The sequence below is a fragment of the Pipra filicauda genome, unplaced genomic scaffold (genome assembly GCF_003945595.2).
Source record: "Pipra filicauda isolate LSUMZ 115617 unplaced genomic scaffold, ASM394559v2 scaffold83_size3615187_pilon, whole genome shotgun sequence".
Lineage (NCBI taxonomy): Eukaryota > Metazoa > Chordata > Aves > Passeriformes > Pipridae > Pipra > Pipra filicauda.
The window spans coordinates 338491-361117 of record NW_024105020.1 but is presented as its reverse complement, the minus strand read 5'-3'; the positions used below and the strand labels follow the sequence as shown (position 1 = coordinate 361117).

The 22627-nt window shown below is 44.3% G+C and overlaps 1 protein-coding gene and 1 long non-coding RNA gene across 10 annotated transcripts in view; one reads left to right on the top strand and one right to left on the bottom strand.

Annotated features, from left to right (window-relative positions):
- LOC113999981 overlaps window positions 1–21634 on the bottom strand; it is a 39968-nt gene extending 18334 nt beyond the window's left edge. Inside the window, exons 1-3 of one of the 9 annotated variants that reach the window (XR_005566967.1) lie at window positions 12380–12640; window positions 11819–11923; window positions 5637–5718 (exon numbers count right to left, since the gene is read on the bottom strand). This is a non-coding gene — a long non-coding RNA (uncharacterized LOC113999981). Of the gene's footprint in view, window positions 1–5636; window positions 5719–11627; window positions 11659–11818; window positions 12334–12379; window positions 12641–21351 lie in introns of those variants that run through there. The other 8 variants (XR_005566969.1, XR_005566970.1, XR_005566973.1 and 5 more) reach the window with 8 other exon arrangements.
- LOC113999980 lies at window positions 12580–17616 on the top strand. Its single transcript, XM_027743856.1, has 5 exons — window positions 12580–13050; window positions 14490–14617; window positions 15434–15509; window positions 17137–17203; window positions 17294–17616. Exons 1-5 carry the CDS (start codon window positions 12628–12630, stop codon window positions 17305–17307), a joined length of 708 nt encoding a protein of 235 aa, XP_027599657.1. The 5' UTR covers window positions 12580–12627; the 3' UTR covers window positions 17308–17616.
- Window positions 21635–22627: the final 993 nt, after the last annotated feature.

The window sequence follows — 22627 nt, the reverse complement described above, 5'->3', positions numbered from 1 at the left end:
TGTGGGGACCACCACTCCTGCAGCTGTGGTCGCCACCAGCTGCCAAGAGCAACCACAGGGGTGTGCCCGCCTTCCAAGAGCTGGGGAAGGAGCGAGGTGCACCTTTCCCATTGGCACTGATGCAGTTTGAGGCTATGATACACTTTCCAGCAGCTCAGGCTCCTCTTGCTTGGTCCTTCCTTGTTGCTGAGGTAACTCAGCACAAGGAGAGGCATCTCCTGCTAGGGATTTCTCCTGGGGCATAGGGTGAATTCATTCAGCTGTAAGAAGAAGCCATATCCTGGGTTTTCCCAGACCCCTCTTTTTCCCTAAGCTTTTCCTGGCTTTCCTGTGTCATTGTAGAAATCTCACAGAAGACCCAGAAACACCTGTGTGTAACAGATTATGGGAAATGTCCATTTCTACCTCCTGGTACTTGCCCTATCCATCACCACCACATCCTGATTACCTCAGTGGTCTCCCTGTTAGCACCAGGCAGTAAAATGAGCTGTCAAAAATCAGCCATCACATTTGCCTGAAAATGCACTTCTTAGAAAGATTTGTCCCCCAGCTGTCCCACAGATAAGAGGAAAGGCCTTTATAATACTGCACAGTTACTATTATTTGCAAGGCAGAGTGCTTTTGCTCAGTGAATTTTGTGCTGGAATTGCACAGTGCGACTCAGTCCAGCAAATCAGCTAAAATCAGAGCTAGGTGACACAGGACAATAAACTTAGAGGGAATGGACTAGACATAATGCCCCACTACAAGTATTATTTCCAAATTCACAGGCTTGCAAATTAAAATGTCCCTGGATCACTGCCATAAAAAAGAACATTAAAAATCAGGGGAAGAGGTCTGGGCATCTGTTAGAAGCATCTAATATATACCAAATGTGTATGCTGAGCTTCTTAGATATATGCGTTGCTGAAATATAGCCTACAATTAATGTAAAAGCAGAAATATTTTAATTGTATTTTTCCATTTGATATTCAAATGAAAAAAATATATCTTATTAAACACAACACTTGGCTTTGCTATTTTAATAAAAAATAAGTTGTTGAGGAAAAGAAAAGCAAAACTACTGATTCCTTTCCTTATGATGATCAAATGAGTCTTTCATGTTTGTATCTTATACTTCACTTTTTAGCATTTCGAGGCAAATAGCAGATATCAAAACTTAGTAAATAATCAAAGACTTATTCGGTTTTCCAAACTGTCATGCTGCTTATCTTGTAATAACTGATCTCTTAGGTAGCATAAGCTATTTAATTGCTACTGAAGATTATTTGAATGAAAAAAGAGACGACATTCTCCCTTACCCCTCAAAAAGACAAAACTACATTCTTCAAAAAGACGCATGCCGACAGATAGATTCTGATCTCTTCTACACATGCACAAGTGCAATAGCTAATTTTACAAGATTTGATAGGAGCTGCGTATCTGAGATTACACCCTGTACTCCTGACTGCACATTCCACATGGAGAACGACTTAATTTGGAAATAATTTTTGTTGTTGATAAATCCAAACTCTGAATCTATTAAATTATTTTTAAAAACTGCTCCTGCATTTTAAAGGGACTTTTTACAGTGTTGGCAAAGTGCGTATTCATGCATCCCCCCTGACATGATAGACTGTAATGGCTCCAGTCTGTCATGTCAACCATCTGCATATTAAACAGTCCCTAAGTACACATTGACACAGCAGACCCTAATAGCTCTGAAGCCGTAACAATCTATTGAGTCAATAATATGCATGTTAAAGAGCATCTCCTCTACTTCCATCAATATCTTTTATCTTTTCCTTAATTTGTATCTTCTTTTTATATGTATATTCAGAGTTAAAGTTTTAGGAACCTTTATCCTTTAACGTGCTGCCGCAGATGTGAAACATGTGGCACAGAGAGGCATATGCAGTAGCAAAATCATTCCTTAGTATCTGGGCCAGACCTTAAAATGAGGACTATAATATTTTTATGCTGGCAGCACACATTCTTCCAGATAAGGTGGAAATAGCCCCTTTTTTCTGCTAGGCCAGACCTGGTGCTAGTGAAGAGCCCGGGAAAGGTTCCTGATGATTTCACAGGCTTTGGATGGAGCCCAGTGTGATGATACTCATTTCCTATTATACATTTCCTTCTAATTAAATGAAATAGGTCACCAGAGGAAAGTGAAACAAAAGGCAAATGTATTTACTTACGGTAATATCAACCCCCCAAAAAAGACAATCAGAAACAAGAGAAAAGATAATACAAAACACACCATCTCTTTATTAACTTGAAATTATGTCTGGTACCACAGTCTTAATTCATTCCTGTATGGTTCCAAGATCTTTTCTAACATGGAAGAGGGAGATTGTTATTTAAGCATAAGAAAACGGTAACTTAACCTCTTTTGTCTAAAAAAACAGATAGAAAAATCTTAATTTTCTTTTCCTCAACTTCACATCACTGTACCATGCTGTGATTCTCTCGCACTCTCATCACAGAACTTTCCCATCTTCTTCCACTCCTCTTGCTTTTTGTACGCATCAGGATTTGGCTCATTTTTAAAAGTGAAACTGAGGTGCAGTTTATGTTTCCAAAAGGTAGACCCAAGGACAGAGAGGCCACTTGACCCTATCGGCAGATCTTAGTTGGCCTCAATTCCCCTCTCCTTTCCACTAATTTGACACCAATGTATCTTTGATGCACGTAGGGATTTATTCCAGTGTATTCTGGATTAACTTTCATTCCAGTGAGGGCAAAATCATGCTACTCTCCCTATTGCTTTCCAGGAGTGTGCAATTCATCCTCCCCCTGCCTTGCACCGTTTCACGTCACCAGGCACACCAGACCAAATCATCTACTCCTGTGCCTCATTCAGGGCAGCATCCCCTAACCTCATGACAAGCATTGAAGGCACCTGCCCTCTATTAAGTCCTCAGTAACTTCTTGTAGCCTGCTTTTCTTCCCAATGCAATAGCAGAGAAGCTGATCAGATGCCCACATGCATGCTGAGGGATTTGCCCAACCATGAGGCCAGCCCTCAAAGCCCCAGACTAGTGCATACATTTCATCCTGTGTGTGTTATCAGGACAGGACTTTCTAAACTGTGGATAGCACAGTACTCACACAGCCACAATAATCATTATTTGAGTTTATCCACTGAAGATCGAGAAAACAGATTTGATTTAGTTTTGGATGGGTACATTTTTTTCCTAAATGAAAAAAAGCTGTTGAAAAAACCAAAGCAGATGAACAAAAGCTAAAGAAGGGGTGCCATGAAAAAAAAAAAAAGACAAAAGCAAATGTCAATGAAAGTCCTGCTATCTACATTGCCTGTATTTCCTTTAGCTGAGGGAGGCAGCCCAAGTGGAACTCTGGAAGGCTTGTTCCTGTGGGAAACAGTTCATTGTCAACTCCCCTCTGTGATGCTACAGTTCAACACCAAATTAGAGACATAAAGCACAGTCCTCTCTCTGCAATATTATGGGTACAGCCATGTCCGTTTGAGAAAAACATGTCTTCTCTGGACCTACTGCAGGAGTTCTCCTTTGTTATTCACTCTAGTCAACTCTGGTACTTGCTGTGTAGCAATCTGACATCCCAGACCAGTCCAGCCCTGGTGAAGGTAGGAACGTCACACAGCAACCACACAGGAGGTCTGGATTATTTATGACGCCCATCTACTCCCTTGGCCCTTCTGTTTGTACCTGACAAGTCTTGTAGGCTTCTCAGCACCTAACAGTTACCAGATGATGGTAACAAAGGACAGGAGGAGGGCTGCTGGCCACACAGCCAGAAAGAGAGTCCTTCAACACAAATCCTCTGCACCTAGGATTATTGGGTTGGGTAACTCTCACTCTGGGTGGCCAGCATTTCCAGAAATTTATGCAGAGAAGTCACCCAGTCCAACCCCACGGACTTAAAGCAATTGATACCTGCCTCCAGGTAAAAGAAGAACCATCAACCTCGGTCAGTAAATGAGACAGGTAAAGGTGATGAAAAGAGGGTAACTGAAAGAAATGCAATGCCATATGCAAAGTGTTTCATGTTCCCCCAGCAACTTCCTTGTGCATGCTGCAAATGCAAGGTGGGCTCTTCAGAAAGGGCCTCACTTCCTCCCACCATATCCCCCTCCTGCACACCCTGTCTCAGCTGCAGCTGAGCCTACTCCAGGCTGTCTTGACCCCGAATGGAAAGATTCCGGTAACTCCAGTGAAGAGGGCTCTGTATCCTTAGGCAAATGTGGGAGAACAAAATTTGGGCAGGGTTATGATTTCACTGCCTGTGTGCATAGAATGTCTCTTTTCCTGTACAGAGGAATGCTGGCCACCCTTCCCACTTTTTTGGTTCTCAGTGTTCATCACTGCACCTGGAGTTATCTCCCATTTACCAGGGAGTTGCTTTAAGTGTCTGACTCAGTCACATATGTTTGGCTCCCTTATTCAGAGTAAGATTTGGCCTACTAGCTGTGAAAACAGCTTATATCACATGTGTTGCAAAGCCTAGCCAGAACAGGCTGAATAAAGGATGAAGTTTAATCATGGAAATGTTGACCTACAAATAGAGAACAAAATGTTAAACCACATGGTATAGGGTGCTGCACGCCCCAAATATCGAGGAGAGGAAAGAAGAATTGAACACATTTGGAAAGTAAAGCTTACTGTTTGGGGTTTGGTTGGGTTTTTTTTTTACTTTTTCTTTCTGCATATTCAGAGAGTCAGACCCACACTGTTCCCGCTCGCGATGACACCCTGGCATCTGAAGAACAACATGACACCCACCACAAAATGCTGCTGTTGGCTGGCGCCGTCTAAAGCAGCAAGGTTTGGTGAGGAAGGTGAGACTGCCAAAGGCAGGCAAGTGGGGGTGTCACAGAGAGCGGGACCTGGCCGACAATGTGACTCCAGTCTATGGAACCTGTACAAACTGGGGAGAGGTAAATGTGATGAGACTTGAACGCCCCTTTGATCCCATGTCCTTGAAAACTAGCAACGGGCTACCTCTTACAGCTGGGGAGTGTCATTATTTACAAACCACCTTTTAGCTGGGACCTTCTCACCTTTGTGGGTTTCACATAAAGAAAGGCAGTTTTTTTGTCAGAGAATCCATTTCCCTTTTTAATCACAGCCATCGCACAAACTGTGCTTCTCACAGGATGTGAAAACTTTATCATAGGCTTTATTTAACATCTTTTGGGGGGTTGCAAAACACAAAGAATAATTTTTTTAATCAACCATCTTACTCTCAGTAACTCAGGGGCTTTGTCTTTAGGTACACTGCACTTTAGAAAAATGTAGTTAACAGCAGTCAGCCAGGCCTTACTGACTGACAACTGTTTCTTTACAGGATTTCTATGTGCCGAGGAGCTGGACAGTAATATCCATTTGGTATTCATGGAAAGTACTTGCAGAACAATAATGACAATAATTGCTTCTGATTCTTGTGTTTACAACACTGCCAAAGTATCATTAGAGCCTTATTTATAGATAATAATGCTTATTAATCACACATATTTGAATTTTGGAATGTATTGGATTAATATTCTTTTGTAACTTGGTTCTGTATTACTGCTATGAAAAGCACTTTCTGAATGCAGCCCACTGGGAAGTGCTCGCTTCAGGAAAGTAAAAGCATCCAAGCCATCTGCAGGTGAGGGACAAAGGGCATACCTCTTCCTCAGCAGGCAAACGCCAAAGCTGGACACGCCATTTCAAAGAGCAGCTCCTTTGCACTAAAATCAGGGGCAGACTCCTGAAAAAAAAAGTACCATGAAAGGTGTGACAGTAGTGTCATGTTTGAGCTTGCTTTTTAATGCTCTATGAAAGGGTTTGCTTTCTACTGCTTTCTAAAGAAACCTGTTTTGAAGGTGAGAAATATGTCCATCTATCATCTCACTCTTTCTCACCATGGGTGAGTTTAGCCTGGACCTCAGGATTCCTTATCAGTCAAGAGGTTGTTAATGAGAAATATACTACAAAAATAACTTCTAATTTTGGTTATTAAATAATTCCAGCTTTTCTATATCAATATCTTCTGCAATTCAATAGCATGATAGAAGAAAAATAAGTTTTCTAAAAAGACAGTTAAAACAAGCAAAAATGTCACCCAAACCTAAAGACCAACTGCCATATATTCATATTCTCCTTTGTCTCCCTGTAGCCCATTACAATGCTGAAAAATACACCAAAGCAACTGCAGTACCAAACTCTTCAATTTTTAGTGTGTGGCCAGCACCATAAATTTGTGTTTAAATAAATAAAATCCATAACAGTGTAGAATGTCTATTATTATTATTACTGTTGTTATTTTATTATTATTATTTTCCTTGAGATAGTTCTTAAAATTTACAAAAGCTCTGTCAGTTTAGACACACATTTCCATCTGTTTGTTTTTTTTCCTTTTTACCCACTGCTGATCTAACATAACTACTGTAACAGCAGAAAATAGGGAAAATGGGAAGGGACAGAGGGAGATGTATTTTATTCTGTGTCTCTGTTTTGTGTTTTTTATGGTGCTCCCTGCACAATGAGGATAACCTGTTCCTCAGTGTCACAGCCCCATTGTCTCCAGGGATCTTTCACAGTGGCAGCAAAAAAGAAATAATTAAAACACAGAAGCTCTAAATTGTGAAGAACACTTGTGGCTTTGCTGCAACTCCCCCAAGCTGCCCCTGACCGATATATTTTAACAGATGAAAATTACAAAGTGGTGTTGCCCCTTTAAAATGTGCTTCTCCCATTAATATTCCACTGTGCTTTTCTCACTGTGTTTAGAAAGTGCCAGTATTGAGGTTTCCCAGGAATTTCAAACCTACCAAGACAGGCGGTGCTGAGCGCAGCCCAATCGTTTCTAGACGAAGCCCGGATTTAAAATTAAAAAAACCTAACAGAGAGGTTAGAGATGAAACCAGAGGAAAACTGACATCAGGATGCAGAGGGGAGCCTTGTGGGTTCCGCACAAAAAAGTGGTGCATCCCTCCCCCAGGGACCACAAGTCCTGCTGGGAGCCATGGGGCCAGCTTGTCCTGGGTTTTGCTGGGAGAAGGGTCATGACTTCAACCACCACTTGCAGACGAAGAAATTATCCCCTGAGTGTGGACATTGGTGGTGCAAAACTGTTTGGATTGGACCCCTTTCCTACTTGCAGCTTGACACCATCCAGCCAAAATTGATCTCAAAACTTGATAGTGTTGCACTGAGGGAACTTCGATCAGTAACCAGTTGTGTTTTGGTTCTCCTGCTACTCCTCTTATGAAGAGAAATCCGTAGCCCCAGGTGCACATGACCTGCTACAGGGTTCACTGGCAGAGAGGCATCTATGGATACTCTCCTCTCCCCAGATCATGATTGCTCCTCAAAACATTTGCTATATTTTTCCTAGGCTTCAGCATGTCACAGTTCAAAAAGCTGTCCCTCTAACAGGTCTTTGAAATGTGCATCTTATTCTTTCCTAACAGTAATAAAAATATATGCAAGAGTTCAGTACGAAGATACTAATTTCAAAAAGTCAAATCAGCAGCATATAAAATCATAATTCACCTTACGCAGATTCCAAATTTCTTATTTTCTTAATTGAGTAATGAAGAATAATTTCTATTATTTCTGTCTGGGTTTTTGGGGGCATTAGTGGTTTAATCATTTTTTCTACCTCAGAACAAAAAGGCAAAATAAACAGTTATCACATGGGGAAAGGTAGGTTTGTGCTTTATACTCAAAGGGCTGACGCGAAACCTATTCAAAGATAAAAAGAGACATTTCCAGCTATAGCATTTTACCATTTTTTTCAACCAGAGACAAAAGAAATTTATCAGATTTCTATGTCCACATTTCACTTTCTAAAGAAAAATGGGCACTTTTCTTTTAATATTGAGTTTTCAGAGTTCTCACTGAAGTTAAATGAGAGGGTAAATGCCCAATGCCCTTGAAAAATAGTTCCTATCCAGCAGTATCCCTTTCCTGTGCCTGAATGAATCCCCAGTATGAAAAAGCTGGCCCTCCCACACAAAATAAGTGGATGACCCTACAAACACTGCTGCATGCCCCAGAAATTTCAGCACGAGTCAGAGTACGCAAAATCAAGTTTCAAGCAAAACCCAAGCAACAAACAGGAAAATCACCTCCCTAATATCAAGTGGAATTGCTACAGGTTGCATTTTTGGATTTGTAGATATGGGGTAGGAAAACAAAGAAAAGTTTTGACTGGTTTGTTCACTAACTATATCTCAGTGGTCACAAAACATTAAAAAGGAATATTCAACTGGAAAAGTTCTAAGCATACGGGGAGTTTCAAAAGTGTATTTTTGTTGTATCATTTTAGTTGCTATATTTCTCACTAGAACAATATTATTCTGCTTGTATTTAGCATTGGTTTTATAGTCAAATAATTTTTCTTTCTGCTATCAGAGTGCATGATTATTGTGTATTTATCCCTCCAGATATGTATCATTAACATCTCTCTTCCTTATTTTTATACCATTTATAGCTACTAAAATCTGGAAATTGTAGTTTCCCATTGTCTTCATAGACAAAAGCAGGAATAAAAATAAAAACATACCTTTTCCTCAAGTAGTCTACTAACCAAAAGGAGAAAAAATAAGCTTTGTGTATTTCTAAATAGTCCTGTAGGAGTCATATACTTTTACTACGTGCTATATATCGTATGGTTTCTCCCTCTGTTATGACATCTCTGATTACTTTAAAAAAAATTTTCAAAAACATTAAGGCACAAACCTTTGTATGGAATAGTTTTAGCACACTTTTTATTCTGACAAGATTAATAATTATCCTATAAGCATGGCACAGTGTTCTAAAATGTTTTTCTGTTATGAGTTAGCATTGTGCACATGGGTATAAATGTGGAAAGAAAGGTTATTTCACAGCAGAGAAATGTATATTTAAATAAACTGTGATTGTGATAAAACTGAATAAAAAGGAAAAGCATGATTTTTTTTTTCCCATCACAGTTATTCTGAATTTAAAATATCTGTAGTGAGTTTCCAAAGGACACTAGGCATTTGTAATGAAAATACAAGCTACTGAAATTATTGGGAGATAATTGAGAGAACCATAGCAAATATCCCAGGGCTTTGGGCAAAATTGTCCAGAAAGAGATCTGCTTGTGTAGCAAGTGACAACCGTGTCCCCTCTTCTCCACCACCAACCTGTCTTCTTCTGTGGCACCTACAACTAGCTCCTAGTGGGAACAGCTAAGTAGGTGGGAACCAGGCTATGGACTAACCAGAGTTTGCTGTCCTTCCACAAGACAGTTCATAGGCACTTAGAGTCATGGCAGAGTTAGTCTTTCCCAGAACACACAACTGCCCTTTCAGACACACCCAACACTTTCCATTGATGCAAAGACATGTTTGGGTTTGGGTAGGGGTTTTTTTCCCCAATTGCTCAAAATGTCCAGTCATATATATCCTACATATCATTCCAATCAGACAAAACTCCAAGTGGCTTCAATGAAAGCGAAAAGGAGGATTTGGCCCATCTTAAGGAGCACAGGTTCAGCTTCCAGAGGCTGAGCTGTACCTGCTCTTTGGAGCAGGGCATTGAAACATTGGAGCCAACAGACTTTGAACTAAGGAGAGAACCAAGGGTGACACTTTGTCCTCACTTAAACCAGAGCCAGGACAGGCAGTGGCACCCCAATTTGCCCCTGAGCTTCAGTGTTAGGCTTCAACACTGCTACCCTCTTTCTACTAACTTTCCTTGCAGGAGTAATTTTAAAATAATGTAATGCCAAGTGCCAGAGGGCTCACTCTTTACAACATTAGGCTGAATCATATCAACTCCCATTCTAAATATAAAATATGACTGCATTACTTGACTTCATACTTTTTATAAAGGTTCTGTTTTGATGTGGTTTCACAAGGTATAAAAGCCCATGTGGGTATTATGGGCCATATCAGTTCATTTCATCTCCTCAATCAGCTACTTAAAAATGTTTTCTTTTCAGCACAGTAGAAAAAATAAAATAAATATTCTTTTTTATCATTTTCCAAATTAAATTCATATTCCATAATGACTTTATTTCATGTGCAAAATTGCAAAATATGCTTACATACCTGACTTCCCTTCTTTAGTGAAGTGCATCATTTGTAAAATGTTGCATATAAAATTGGAACCTAAAATGAATTACTTGTTTTTTCTTGATATGAAACCTTGTTTAAGTTCACAGCAATTTTAAATATGATACATTTAAAATATTAATATTTCCCATATATTATTCACTGACTTTCAGGTTTCATCTCAAGTTAGTGGCACTTCATATTTCAAAGGAAGAAGTGTTTCTTTTTTTCAGTACTAATGTTCTATTAATTCACTTTGTAATATCATTCTGGTTCAGACAAATGAAATTGCACTAAACTGCTTATGCCAAGAATCATGCTACAGTTGTTGGCATTATATAAAATTCCATATTTCATTACTATTTTACAAGTTTTTTATATCAGTGGCATCTTTTTAGGCATAATTCATAGCCTCACTTAGTTATAGAAGGACAAATACATGCAGAGAGATTTTTATGCTGAAATGGGGGTATATAAACGTATTTAGAGTAAAGTCTGCAACTTAAGTGACTTTTGCAAAGCACCAGATGCAAACTCCCAGTGAACTACTTTAACAGCTTTTCCTTTATGAACATTTTTTATTTTGGGCAGTTTTCTCTTCCAGTATGTTTTTCATCACACACATGTATAAACATGCATGTACACACACACATACATTTGTCAAAAATAAATTTGTGTGTGTGCAGAAATACTTGAAAGGCCTCATATGCATATTACGCAACATATGCCATTCATGTAATCCCTACATACATAAAGAAAATTCATTCTATAGATACAAATAAAATATGTGAAAGAAGTCCTTAAAGGACCCATAAAGGCCTAAATGTAGACGGATTCTTCATCATATCCAAAGAACTGAAAGATACATAGACGTATAAAAAGATTGGTTTATATCCACATATCTTTTATAATCTTTCCATAACGTCCACGTGGCCACATAACTATTTCCAGAGTTGTGGATGAAAGTTACAGCTGGATAAGCCGAAAATCTTTAATGAGTAAAGCAGCATCTAATCCTATGAAATGCCTTGCAGGAGTGAAATAATTACAAAGCGCTGGAGCAAGAGTAGCAAACAGCAGTAAAATCACCTGTAAATAAATGTGAGGAACTATAAATACACCACAGTATTTGTATAGTTGACTTTCTCTGACTGTGATCAAAATCGGATGTTCAGGACTCAGAAATCCAACTCCAAGGAATGCAGATTAATATGTTTATCTGAATATATAGTCTGTGCCTTAAACTCTAAGTTTGCAACATTGTTAGTAATGTATGGTCCTTTTATAATGCCCAGTATTTACTCCCTTGACAATTTTAAAAATAATTTTTTTTTCCTTAAATTTGATCCAACTCTTTTAAAAAATAAATTGCAAAATAACTGATGCAAATCCCTGTCACTTGTGAACACAATGAAATTATGCAGAGAGGAGCAAATGCAGGAAAGGCTCCTCCTCAAAAACAGAAATGAATGCCCTGTTCCTATACAGTCCTCAAATGCCAGGATTTTGAAATATGAATTAGACTTCGAATGCAAATTAACCTCGAAGGGGGGGGGGGGGGGAAAAAAAAAAAATCAGAGAGACATACCAAGTCAAACGCTCCTTTTTCTGCCTATCTCGTCCGCAATGGTAAAATAGGCTAAACAAAACAAGTGCACATCAAGATAGAGCCAATTAAGGAATAGAGAGCGGCATGGAGGGGAGGGGGAGAGAGGGTGGAGAGGAAGGCACCTCACTGAGCACATGGGGAGTGGGAGAGCAGCATCCCACCATACCTACCTTATGAGTGTTCAAAGGAAGACAACTGGGGTAAATTGGATCCAGCTTTGATTTTTGCCATCCGGTTGCACCCGGGTTGCGGGGGAGTGGGGGAGAAGGGTCGGTCTGGGCGGGAGTGAAGGGGGGGATAAAAGAAGCGGTGGGGTGGGGGGGAATACTGAGCGAGGGTGACAAACGGTATGCAAATTATTGGGCTTTTTGGGGGTTGTTTTTTGGGGGTTTTTGAGGTTTCTTTTGCGGGGGGGGAAGGGATAGGAAAAGAAGGGGGATAAAGGAAAAGAGGGACCCTCAGTGGTGAGGTGAGTGTGTCCCTGCACGCTCCGCACACGCGTGGGGGAGGACGAGGGGAGTCGTGCGGGGCGCGGCGGGAGCCCCGTCGGGGGTCGCGGAGCCGCCGCTGCGCTGACAGGGCCGGGCGGGGCGCGGGGGCTGCACGTTCCCGGGAGCAGGGGGTGCGCCAAATGGGGGGAGAGGGGGTGTGCGTGGATGCGCCCCCCCCGCCTCCTTCCTTCATTGCCTCCCTATCCCCCCGACCACTCTCCCCCGGCACGGCTGCCTCACCGCTCCCGGCGGCTCCCCGTTTGGAATTGGAGACCGGCAACTCTCACCAGAGCTCACCAGCATCCCACGGTCCTTAGGAAGGAGTTTGGGGCGGCGGGGGGAAGCGGGAGCGAGGCGGGGGGGGTGGGGGGGGGAGTGTTGGTTGAGAGTGACGGTGAGGCGAGGAGGAGGAGGAAGGAGGAAGACTGGTAAGAAGGGGGTGGGGGGAGACGGAGCTCCTGAAATGGAGCCAGCCCAAACGGGCGACGATGCTGGAGCAGGGGCTGCGTCATTTCGGGGCTGGGAGAGGGCTCAGCTCACCCCCGCCGCCTGCCTGTCTACAGGCAGTGGGGGAAGACACCGGCAGGCCGGGACAGGGTGCGGGGCGCTGCGGGGTCGGGGCCACCTCCGCCCGCCCTTCTCTGCAAGCCCCCGGGGCAGGAAAGCCCCACGCTAGGGGAAGGGCTAAGTCGCCTTCGGTCTGCCTAGCGATGTCAGAAAAGACAGGAACAGAAAGAGGCGTACGGGACATGTCGGCCGCAGGGCAAGCGGGCAGGACCTGCCCCGGATGGGGGCCCGCAGCAAAGCCGACTCCCGCGGGGGTAACGGGTCCCGGGACGGCGGGGGGAGGAGGAATGATCAGCATTTATAACGTCGGGGAGGCTCACAGCCTTTCAAAGAGTTTCAGCTGGGTGAGTGGAAATGCCTTCTGCCCCTTTCACATTTGGAAGCACAGCAGTCTTTAAGCGGGAAGAGGGGGGGTGGAAAGCCTTTTTTTTTTTTTTTCCTGCTGGACAGTGGGTCTCTTTCAGCCTATTGTCATGTCCTATGGCTGCAATTATAAATAAACTTTCCTTCTGCAGAAAGGAAATAGCTGAGACTCAGGGTCTGAAGCTCGTGAATGGCCAGCAGATACCCTGGCCTCTGCTGTCCCATGCCAAGGGGCAGAGGAGGTGGTGGTCTAGCCCTGCACTGAGAGACTGTGCGTGCAGCATGCTGCATGTCTGAGGCAAAATAACTGGCCTGGGAACACCTTTCCTTCCTTCAACTATGCCCACCTGGTCCAAGGCAATTTCCTTCTGAAGCTCATCCCCTCAAAGGCTTCAAATGCTCGTGTTCACTTATTTTATTTTTTTTTAAATTCTTTCCCTACCTCTCCTGTGGTCTCATATTTAAAAAGCAAAGCTGCTCTTGGTGGGCTGAGATTACAGGTGCCATCATGGAGGCCCATGGTGAGCATCAGTAAAAAGCAAGAGAGACCTGAGTCCCCAGGCAAGATTACAGTGCTGGTACACAACTATGTGTATTGTTGTCCAAGCCTTTTACAACGTCTACCACAGAAAAGGTGTTGCATGTAAAGTCCTTAAAATATTAGCCATATTCATCATTGTTATGTGCATATAGATTTTAGCTTATTTTATTACTTTGTGTGTGTGTGTGTGCAATATATGTGTGCATGCACACATACACACATTTATATCTATGTATATATTCAATAGTGATGGGCCTGCTAAACTGAGCAGTGATTTCTCTCCTACAGATAGACGTATAATACACACATAGTGATGATACCTAAGGTGTTTGGAGGTGGGGATGCATATCTTATAAATTTGAAGTTTTTATCAGGCAGAGCAGATTACTTTAAGCGTTCAATTTCTCAGCGATCCAATTTTATTAGGATTTACTATCATTTGTGCTGCACATCCCTGGGGAAATAATGCTTTGATTAATGTAATCCCGGGCTGGGATCCGCCACATGCCCCTCTCCCAAGAGATGGGCCCTGTTTGACAAACAAAAACAGAGCAGCAACTATTGCAATTTGCACTCACCTTTTGAAAGCGCACAGGCCAGCACGCATACACACACACAAAATATTACCCTCTCCCCCCCCCAGCCCCAAATACAATAGCAGCATCTCAAAACAATGTGCACTTATTTATTTACACACAATGCCTCTGATTCAGTGTGGGCTGTACAGTCCAGCCCTCAAATGCACAGAGGCAGCCCAAAAAGGATCCTGCTCTGTCCCCCACTGAGAAGCTGAAACATCTCTGGGAAGCTCAATGTTTCTCTGTATTTCAGGCTCTCCTCAGGCTCCCAACATTTCTGCCTCTTTGTTTCCCATTGCAGGCCTTGCTGCAAACCGATTTTAAGTCTACTCCTTCAAACCGCTGGCAGCCCATGGGCCCAAGAAGCTGTCCTTGCAAGGCTCCCTGGCACCCACCTGGGGGGACATGTGCCTGTCTAAACGGGCCATGGTAAGTGAATCACTACCAGACACTCTGCTCAGTTCACAGGGAGAGTGGGGGGACCCAGAAAACGACCTCAAACACAAAGTGTGGTCATATATTTTTAAAGGGAAGAAAAGAAAGTATTCCTCTACCTTTGAGGGTTGCTGGGGTTTGAGCAGCTTTGTTCCAGTCACCCCCCTCAACGCCCCCCCCCCCTCCCCGCCCCTTCTGTTTATGTCAAAGGCTGACAGGAACAATAGCGTTTAAACAGGAATAAACATGCACAGATCAGAGTCCAGCCCTGGAGAAAGCTCTCCCTTTCTTTGCATCCTTAAGTGAACTGGCCAGTGTTTCCCCCTTTCCTCCTTCTCCCCTCTCCCCCACAAAACGACGCACATCATCGACAGTCCAAATAGCAGTTTAATGTTGAATTTCTTCCCTCCACCCCTCCGGAACAAAGCGGGTCACACTGCACCTGAGGAGGACATCCAGCCTCAAAAAGGCTCTGGCCGCACTTCGACCACTTTATTCCAAGTCCGGATTAGTAAATCTAGGGGAAGAAGGAGGGGAGGGATCTCCAGGCTGGAGATGAGGAGGGATGAGGTTTGTGCCGAGGTTTTTAATAAGCTGCTGCTCTCTCTCTCCTTCATGTTTACCCACTGACCCCCAATACGATGACTCAGCGATTACCGAGCACTGGATGTCTGTGTGTGAGGGTGTGAGGGGCTGGGGGGGAATTCCTCCCCCTTTCCTCCTTCTTTTCTTTCTGATGAAAAACGTTGCAATTACATTTCTGCATGCTGATCTGAGAGTTCAAATAACAAGCCTTAAATGCGTTATCAGGTGCTTGTTAAGGAGGGAAAAGGGGAGTGAAGAGAGGAAAAAATCCAGATGCATATGCTTCTGTACACGCCTGGATGTAAGTATACCTATATATCTGCACACTTATACACGCATATAGATACATTTTTAAATGACAGACTGCTAGAAGAAGAGATGGACTGTTGTTCGGCCTGAGTGCCTTCACCCTGGCAGATGAGAAAACAGCACTAACCAAACGAGAGAAGAAAGACCAAGAGGTGCAAATTACTCCAGGGAAAAGTTATTTAGACACAATCTCTAGATTTTCCCAGTGCAAACTGACTCTCCTACCGGGTTTGATCCAGTTTACCCGCTCCCCTTCTCCATCCCCCCCGGGGTGATTCATCCCTATTTCGCATTTTCCTTCTTTGAAGCATCCTTCTTTCCCGTCGCCCGGCCTGGGAGGGCGTTTTCCGGAACCTCGCGTGGCCGCGGCCCGCTCCGCGACCGCGGAAAGGTCGGTGGAGCGGGGGCCGCCCCCGGGGACGCAAAGTGGCGGCAGGCTCCCCACCGGGGCTTTCGGGTCCCAGCCTCCGCCTCCCACACTTCTCCCCCCCTCCCCCCCGCCAGCTCCTAGCAGGCGGCAAGAAACCGTTTCAAAAGTAGGATGGTGGGGCTGAATTTAGAGAGGGGAGGAGGAAATAAATGCAAGGAGATGATGAATAACGTTAACTTTTGACTGTAGGAGTCATGATGGAGTTGAGCAAAGCTGCAGGGAAATACGTCATTTAATCCCAGGGCTACTGAAGTCCCTTTTATCAAACGTCGGGATGCTGGAATTATACTGCTGTAAAGTACTTAAAAGTATCCAACATCAGGCAAATATATAGATTGGAGGAATGGGTGTAAAATGAAGGCACGTACAAACTAATCACACGACCCCAAGCGGAAAAACCCAAGCGGATTAGATAAATATAAATAAATGTGCATTAAAAAAAAAAAAAGGCACGATAAAACTGTAGCTGCTGCATTCACACAAGGAGAACAGACAGCGTGTGCATGTTTGTGTGCAATGCCAAAAAGAGCAGCCTTAAGGTTGACCTACTGCAATCTGCACTGAGCTCCTTAGACAATAGGCAAGTTCAAATGTCAAAAAATCTAATAATAATAACCAGAGCTGCCAAACTGCACGAACTGTTTTCTGGTGTATCACAATTATTCACCCTCTTATCCACTAAGAGACTGCCAGTCCTTATGTGCGTAAAAGAAAATCTATGTAATGCATATGGATCTTTTTTTTTACATGTGAAAAGCCATTGAGATGGCAAGCACGCAAATCGGAATGATATCATGTCTAATAAAAGCAGGGCTAAGGTTTTCACAGTCTCTTTTAAAAGACTCCAACTTGTAAATCCCCTTTTTATGTCGCTACATGCACAGTTATTCTGATAAATAAAAATCTACATGTTCAAGGGTCTGGATTGGAACTATATATCCCTCTGATTTTAACATCGGTGGGAGCATTAGGTTTCCATCATATGTAATATGTCTACGTTGAGCTCAAGTCAACAGATAGATTGTTCCATTCATTTGGCAACTCTCATTACAGTCTGTGTGAGGTGAACCCTGAGCACGACACATTGGGTAATATCAAAATTATGCGGCTGGGAAAGAAAGGACTCCTGTTTTAAAAGCTATCTTGCTTTGCATGTGCAGTTCTGTGTTATTGTTCTAATTTATTACAGAACCCGAAATGCTTTGTTATGCTCAAAGCAATAAATAAGGTTCCGAGTGAAGCCTTCAGAATAAAAGGTATGGATAAATGATCTGCCTGCCTATTGTGTTTATCGTTGTTATCGTCAGACTTTAAAAGTAATCTGTGTATTTTCCTATTTTCTTCAGATTGGTTAGTGTAATATCCCTAGTGCAGCTATCAAGGTGGTCATAAGAACTATGAACTACAGCGTGGGTAAGCTTGAAAAACCCAGAGCAGCTCACATTAGCCAAGAACGCTACATATCTGGAAGCCAGTCAACTTCACGTTTGCAGCTGACTGCCGTATTATGCACGAATGTGTTTTACATATAGCAGACTGTATACGGAATATGTCTTTATGTTTAACATTTTAATTTGTAAATGCTAATTAGGCAGTTGGTCTCCACGGTTATATTAGTACATACCTAATCATTTCCCACTATAAGTAAATGAATACTAAATACGGTAAACACTTTCATTTCCCTACCTCCAAGACAGTATTGCGTCTACATCCACTTTCCAAAGGCGTCCATTCGGACAAATAGGCATTTATTAAAAGAAGGATGTGAAAAAAATGTTCGCGAAGCCTAGCCATGAAACAACTGGGGTGCCGTTGCAAGCATGGAGCCAACAATCTTGGCCGGACCAGACTCTTCCGAAGGCAGCCAGCAAAGTTTAAGTTTTACCGAATTAACTTGTTGCTCGTTTAAGCGTTAGTTTTTCACTTCGCTTGCAGTATCTCGCAGACTGCTGCTGCTGCTAACTAGTGCGGGCATACAGCAGAACAGCCGAGCTGCTAACTCCTGTTTTGTTTAAAATATAACGCAGGTTACGCTTGGAGGGTTGGGGGGAGGGGGGACAGAGGAAAGCTGGAGGGAAATCCGCTCAATCCCGACCCCGGGATGCTGAGCTTTCAACTCCAAAACCCTTCAGAGGCGAGAGAAATGTTCACTAAACTACGGCAAATCTCAAGCAAGCCACCACCTTTCTGAAGAGAACTGCGCTCCGGAATGTATTTTACTAGTCTGGAATATTGCTAGTGCTTATTGCGCCAAACGCGGTAGGTGGAAAGTTTTGTTCATGTAAATATTTCAACCCTTTTCCCTCAAAGTCTCTACACACGGAGACTTGACTCCGTTTTCCAAATGAAGACCCACGAACATTTTAAATGAAAAGTCTAATTTCTTGTCGGTCGTTTTCTCTCTTTGATTACTTTTGTGTCTCTCTCTCTCTTTTTTTTTTTTTTTTTTTTTTTTTTTTTGGTGTGTGTGTTTGTGTTAGGTTTTTAGGCGGGCAGATCATCTTGCCAGGTTGTATCATATTTATGGGCTGTGCGATTTCCAGGGTTCCAATTGGTCTTTTCTTCATGGAGGCAAGGAATAAAACTTTCCCAGTCACACGGAAACTGCTGGGGCTCCAGCGCGGGGAAACAAAGTGGCTTCAAACCCCCCACACCGTGGCAGCAGTTCCCCCCTCCCCGTCCGGGGGCTGCCTGGGACATTCCCCTTGCAGGTGCGTTAAAGGATGCTGCAGCCACGCGGATCTGCCCCTGCCCAGCATCCTGCCGGCGGACAGGAGTGAGAAACAGACGTGTACAAGCAGGAATACTACAAAAAAGAAAAAAACCTAACAACAACAACAAAAAAACACCAACAAACAAAAAACTCCCTTAAATTTATCACTTCCATCCTTTCTTGCAACCACTTGGGGAGGAAAGCGGAGAAAAGGGGCACAGGGCTGAGAGTACACGTGCTCGGGAAGGGAGCCAAGCTGTGTAGAACTAAGCTGTGGTCGCCGTGGATTCTGTTGGTTTTAGTTGAGGATCACGTCTGCGAGTGTCCCGGACGGCGACAACTTGTGCCCGGTGTGCGAGCAGGGCGGGAGGAGTCCGGCGCTGCCTCTGCCGCTGGCTCCCGCAGACAGATAAGTCAGGAAGGGATGCGGGGGGGGAGGAGTGGCCAGCTTGAGGAGGGGAGGAGAAAAAAGGGAAAAGAAAAAAAAAAAAAAAGAAGAGAGAGAGAAGAAGGCACTTTTCCAGGTTTAATGCGGGGATTAAATATTAAATTATGTTTAAAAAAAAAAAAAAAAAGAGTAGTTTTATTGCGTCTCCAGAGGTTTAAGCGCCTTATTCGGACAGGAGAAAAAAAAAAAAAAGTGTGGCACCCCTGGTTGCCCCGAGCCGCGTGCCTGTGCCTGTGTTTAATTACCGCTCTCCCTCCGTCACAGGCCCCGGGTCCGTCGGAGGTACCGCAACCGACGGGGACACTTTCGGGGCGGGCTCTGAATCCGCGGTTCCCCGCTCCTCTCCCCCTGCGCGCCGCCTCGTCGGTCTCGGGAGTTCTGGGGCTGTCTCCCCTGGACGGGGTGTCCCGGTGGCGGGGCTGTGCCGGACTGTGGGGCCCGGGGAAGCCCGGGGGTGAGCGCAGGGACCAGGGGTGCCCGGGGGTGCCCGGGGGTGAGCGCAGGGACCGGGGGTGCCCGGGGGTGCCCGGGGGTGAGCGCAGGGACCGGGGGTGCCCGGGGGTGCCCGGGGGTGAGCGCAGGGACCGGGGGTGCCCGGGGGTGCCCGTGAGGAGCCGGGACGGGCCCGACGGGCGGCGGCGCTGCAGGACGCCCCCTGGCGGGCGGCCGGCGCCCGGCGGAGCTCGGCCGAAGTTGATTTTGCTCACAAGCCGAATCGTATAAAATTAACTACAGCCAATAAAATTAGCCTACATGTTTCAACCGTAAAAGTCCAAAACAAAATAAAGCTAGTTTTAGTGAAGCTAAGAAGCTCTGGTTTGGCCCCGTTCTCTCTGGCTTGAACTGGGGTCCTTTTATCTAAAGCCCAGTGCACAAACATATAGCTTAATGTGACTAGTGTTCTTCCTTTTATTTCTTTCTCTATGGCAACCAATATGTTCTGCTCAGAAATGTTCCCCCATCAAGGAAACAAATGATCTTGAGGGAGCAGCTCTATACGGCATCTGTTCCGATGGAGCACACAGAGTTAACCCCAGTCAAAAGAGACGCTGGGCACGTCAACAAGAAGTGGAAAATGAGCGATTCTTCCTCCCCCTCCCAAACTGAAACCTATACCTCCCTAGTTTTACAAGCCATTTTATTGATTTGGCTATCGACCGTTTCCAAAGAAGTAACTAATTCTAGGAAATTACAATGATCACCAGCTATTGTGTGTCCGAAAGAGCAGCAACAGAGGGGGGAAAGAAAAAATATGCAAATAACATAGTAAAATTAAAATAATTAAAGTCACATATTGGGATATTTAAGCCTCGATAAAGTTTTCAGGAGCAGTATCTGGCCTATTAATTTAATCCTACATTATTTATCACATTATTTATCGCACTGACCTAAACGCTATAAGAGTTTCAGACCATTAGACTACACCTCTCAATTGGACGGGATTCGGGGAAAGCAGAGAGACAGGCAAGACGGTCGGGAGAGAGAAACAAAGTGAAATCTGGTCTGTAATCCTCCAGCCCCAATCTCCTTGGAGAATAAAATGAAGGGATGTCCTGGTTAGTTTTGATTGATTATACTCTTTCTGATGGACTTTCACTACAGAGCTCTAGATGTTGTGCTTAACCGTCTGTTCCCTAGTTACAATATTAACCCTCTGCGTGCACCGCCGCTCCGCACCTTCCCCTGTCTCCCCCCGCCCCCGTCCCTGCGCCGGCAGGTGCTCGGGTCCCCCGCGCCCTGGCCCGGCCCCGGCCCCTCTCCCGCCCGCCGCACCGGCCGAGCCCCCTCCCCGCTCGCCGGGCGACCCCCCCGCCCCCCCCACGAACCAGACTTGAAAACAGCCTGCATCTCTGCCTCGGCTCCCCTTTACAAATCTGTAATATTTTCGAAAGCTTTCCTCGCCGCCCCCTCACCCCCACTCGCCTCCCCGAGTCCTGGTGTTACAATAATTAACAGTGCCCAGAAAAGTGAAGTAGTAACCAGAAAGACTTTCCAGCGCTGAAGAATTGCTTTGCTGCCTTGAGCTTTGGAATGAATCCATGCTTTTTATGTAATATTTCACTAAGGTGCTTTTTGTTGCTGTTGGGATTTTTGTTTTCCTTTCCCTTTCCCTTTTTTTTCCAGTCTGTTTCCTTCCAGGCAGTTGCCATAGGTTTCCCTGCCTTGTCCTAAGCTTTTGAAAATATATATCCAGAAGACTTTAAAGCAAACAAAAGTAGATAAAAAAAACGTAAAACACTTACCGATCATACTTCCAGGATTTAGAGAAATTTTTTTAATTTTTGATTTTAATAAGGTGACAGGGGGGAAAAAGCATGTTCTCAACTCCAGCGAAACGATCCATGTTAAGATTTTCCTTTGCACTGACTCCACTAAGCCCCGCTCTCCACTAGTCTATTATTTTCACCAAAATATATGAAAATTTATGCAAATGAAAATCAGCACTAACTGTTCTCCCCTTGTTATACTTTGGATTTTTTTCCAGACAAAACAATCTCACTCTGCAAGGGAGGGGGTGGGAAGAGTTGGGGAACGAAGTTGGTTGTTTGTTTTTTGTTGGGATATTTTTTTTAAATAAACGACATTACTCCATTTCAAGCTTTATTTTTTGTTGTAGCTGTTATGAAGGTGTACAATTTTTTTTATTTTGAGGGGATTTCTCCACCCCCCCACCTTCCTTTTTTATTAAGAAAGTAGATCTGTTTGCAGAGGCGCTATCACGTTTCATCAGGCCACCTGAGACGGCTTTTGAAAGCGTGTACTGTGAAATTCATAGCAGTAATTTAGACAAAATCCTCACTGTATATTAATGAAAGACGGCCCCATGGCACCGTTCCTATCCTCCCCATTCAGTGTAAACAAAACCACGAGACTCACTCGGTTTTTGAGCCTGATCCAAGCAAAATCGGCTGGAAAGGAAAACATGGGGTTCTGGCACTGACTATTCAAACGTCTGCACCTGGAGATCTCAGATTTATTCAATGAAATCTGTGTTGGATCTTTTATATATAAAAAAGAAACCTTGGGAGGACGCATGGGAACAAATATATATACATACATACATATATATGTGTGTATATATATGCATATATAAAATCATTATGTTTGGTGTTCAGATACCAGCGCCCTTCAGATGCGCACGCTTCACTTGAATGTTTTTTCTAACCCGACCTACCATGGTATTTCGTGCTGTGCCAGCCGAGGGCTGGAGGGAGCCCCGAGCACCGGCTGCCGAGCGCGGCGGGAGCGGGGCGGCGCGGAGGGCGCTGCCAGCGGGACGCAACTCACCGCCCCCCGGGCGTGCGGAGGAGGGGAGCGAGGCGGGCAGGGCCGGGCGGGGGGCGACGTTCCCCATTCCCGTGCCCGCACCGCGCGTGTTTCCCTCGCTCGAGTCCCCGCCACCCGGGGAGCGCGCATGGGACGGCGCGGCGAGGCGATCGCTGGCAGTGCCGTGTCCCCTCCGTGTCCGAGCGCTGTTATTGCACCGGCAGTCCCCGAGGAGCGTTCAATTTGCCCTTG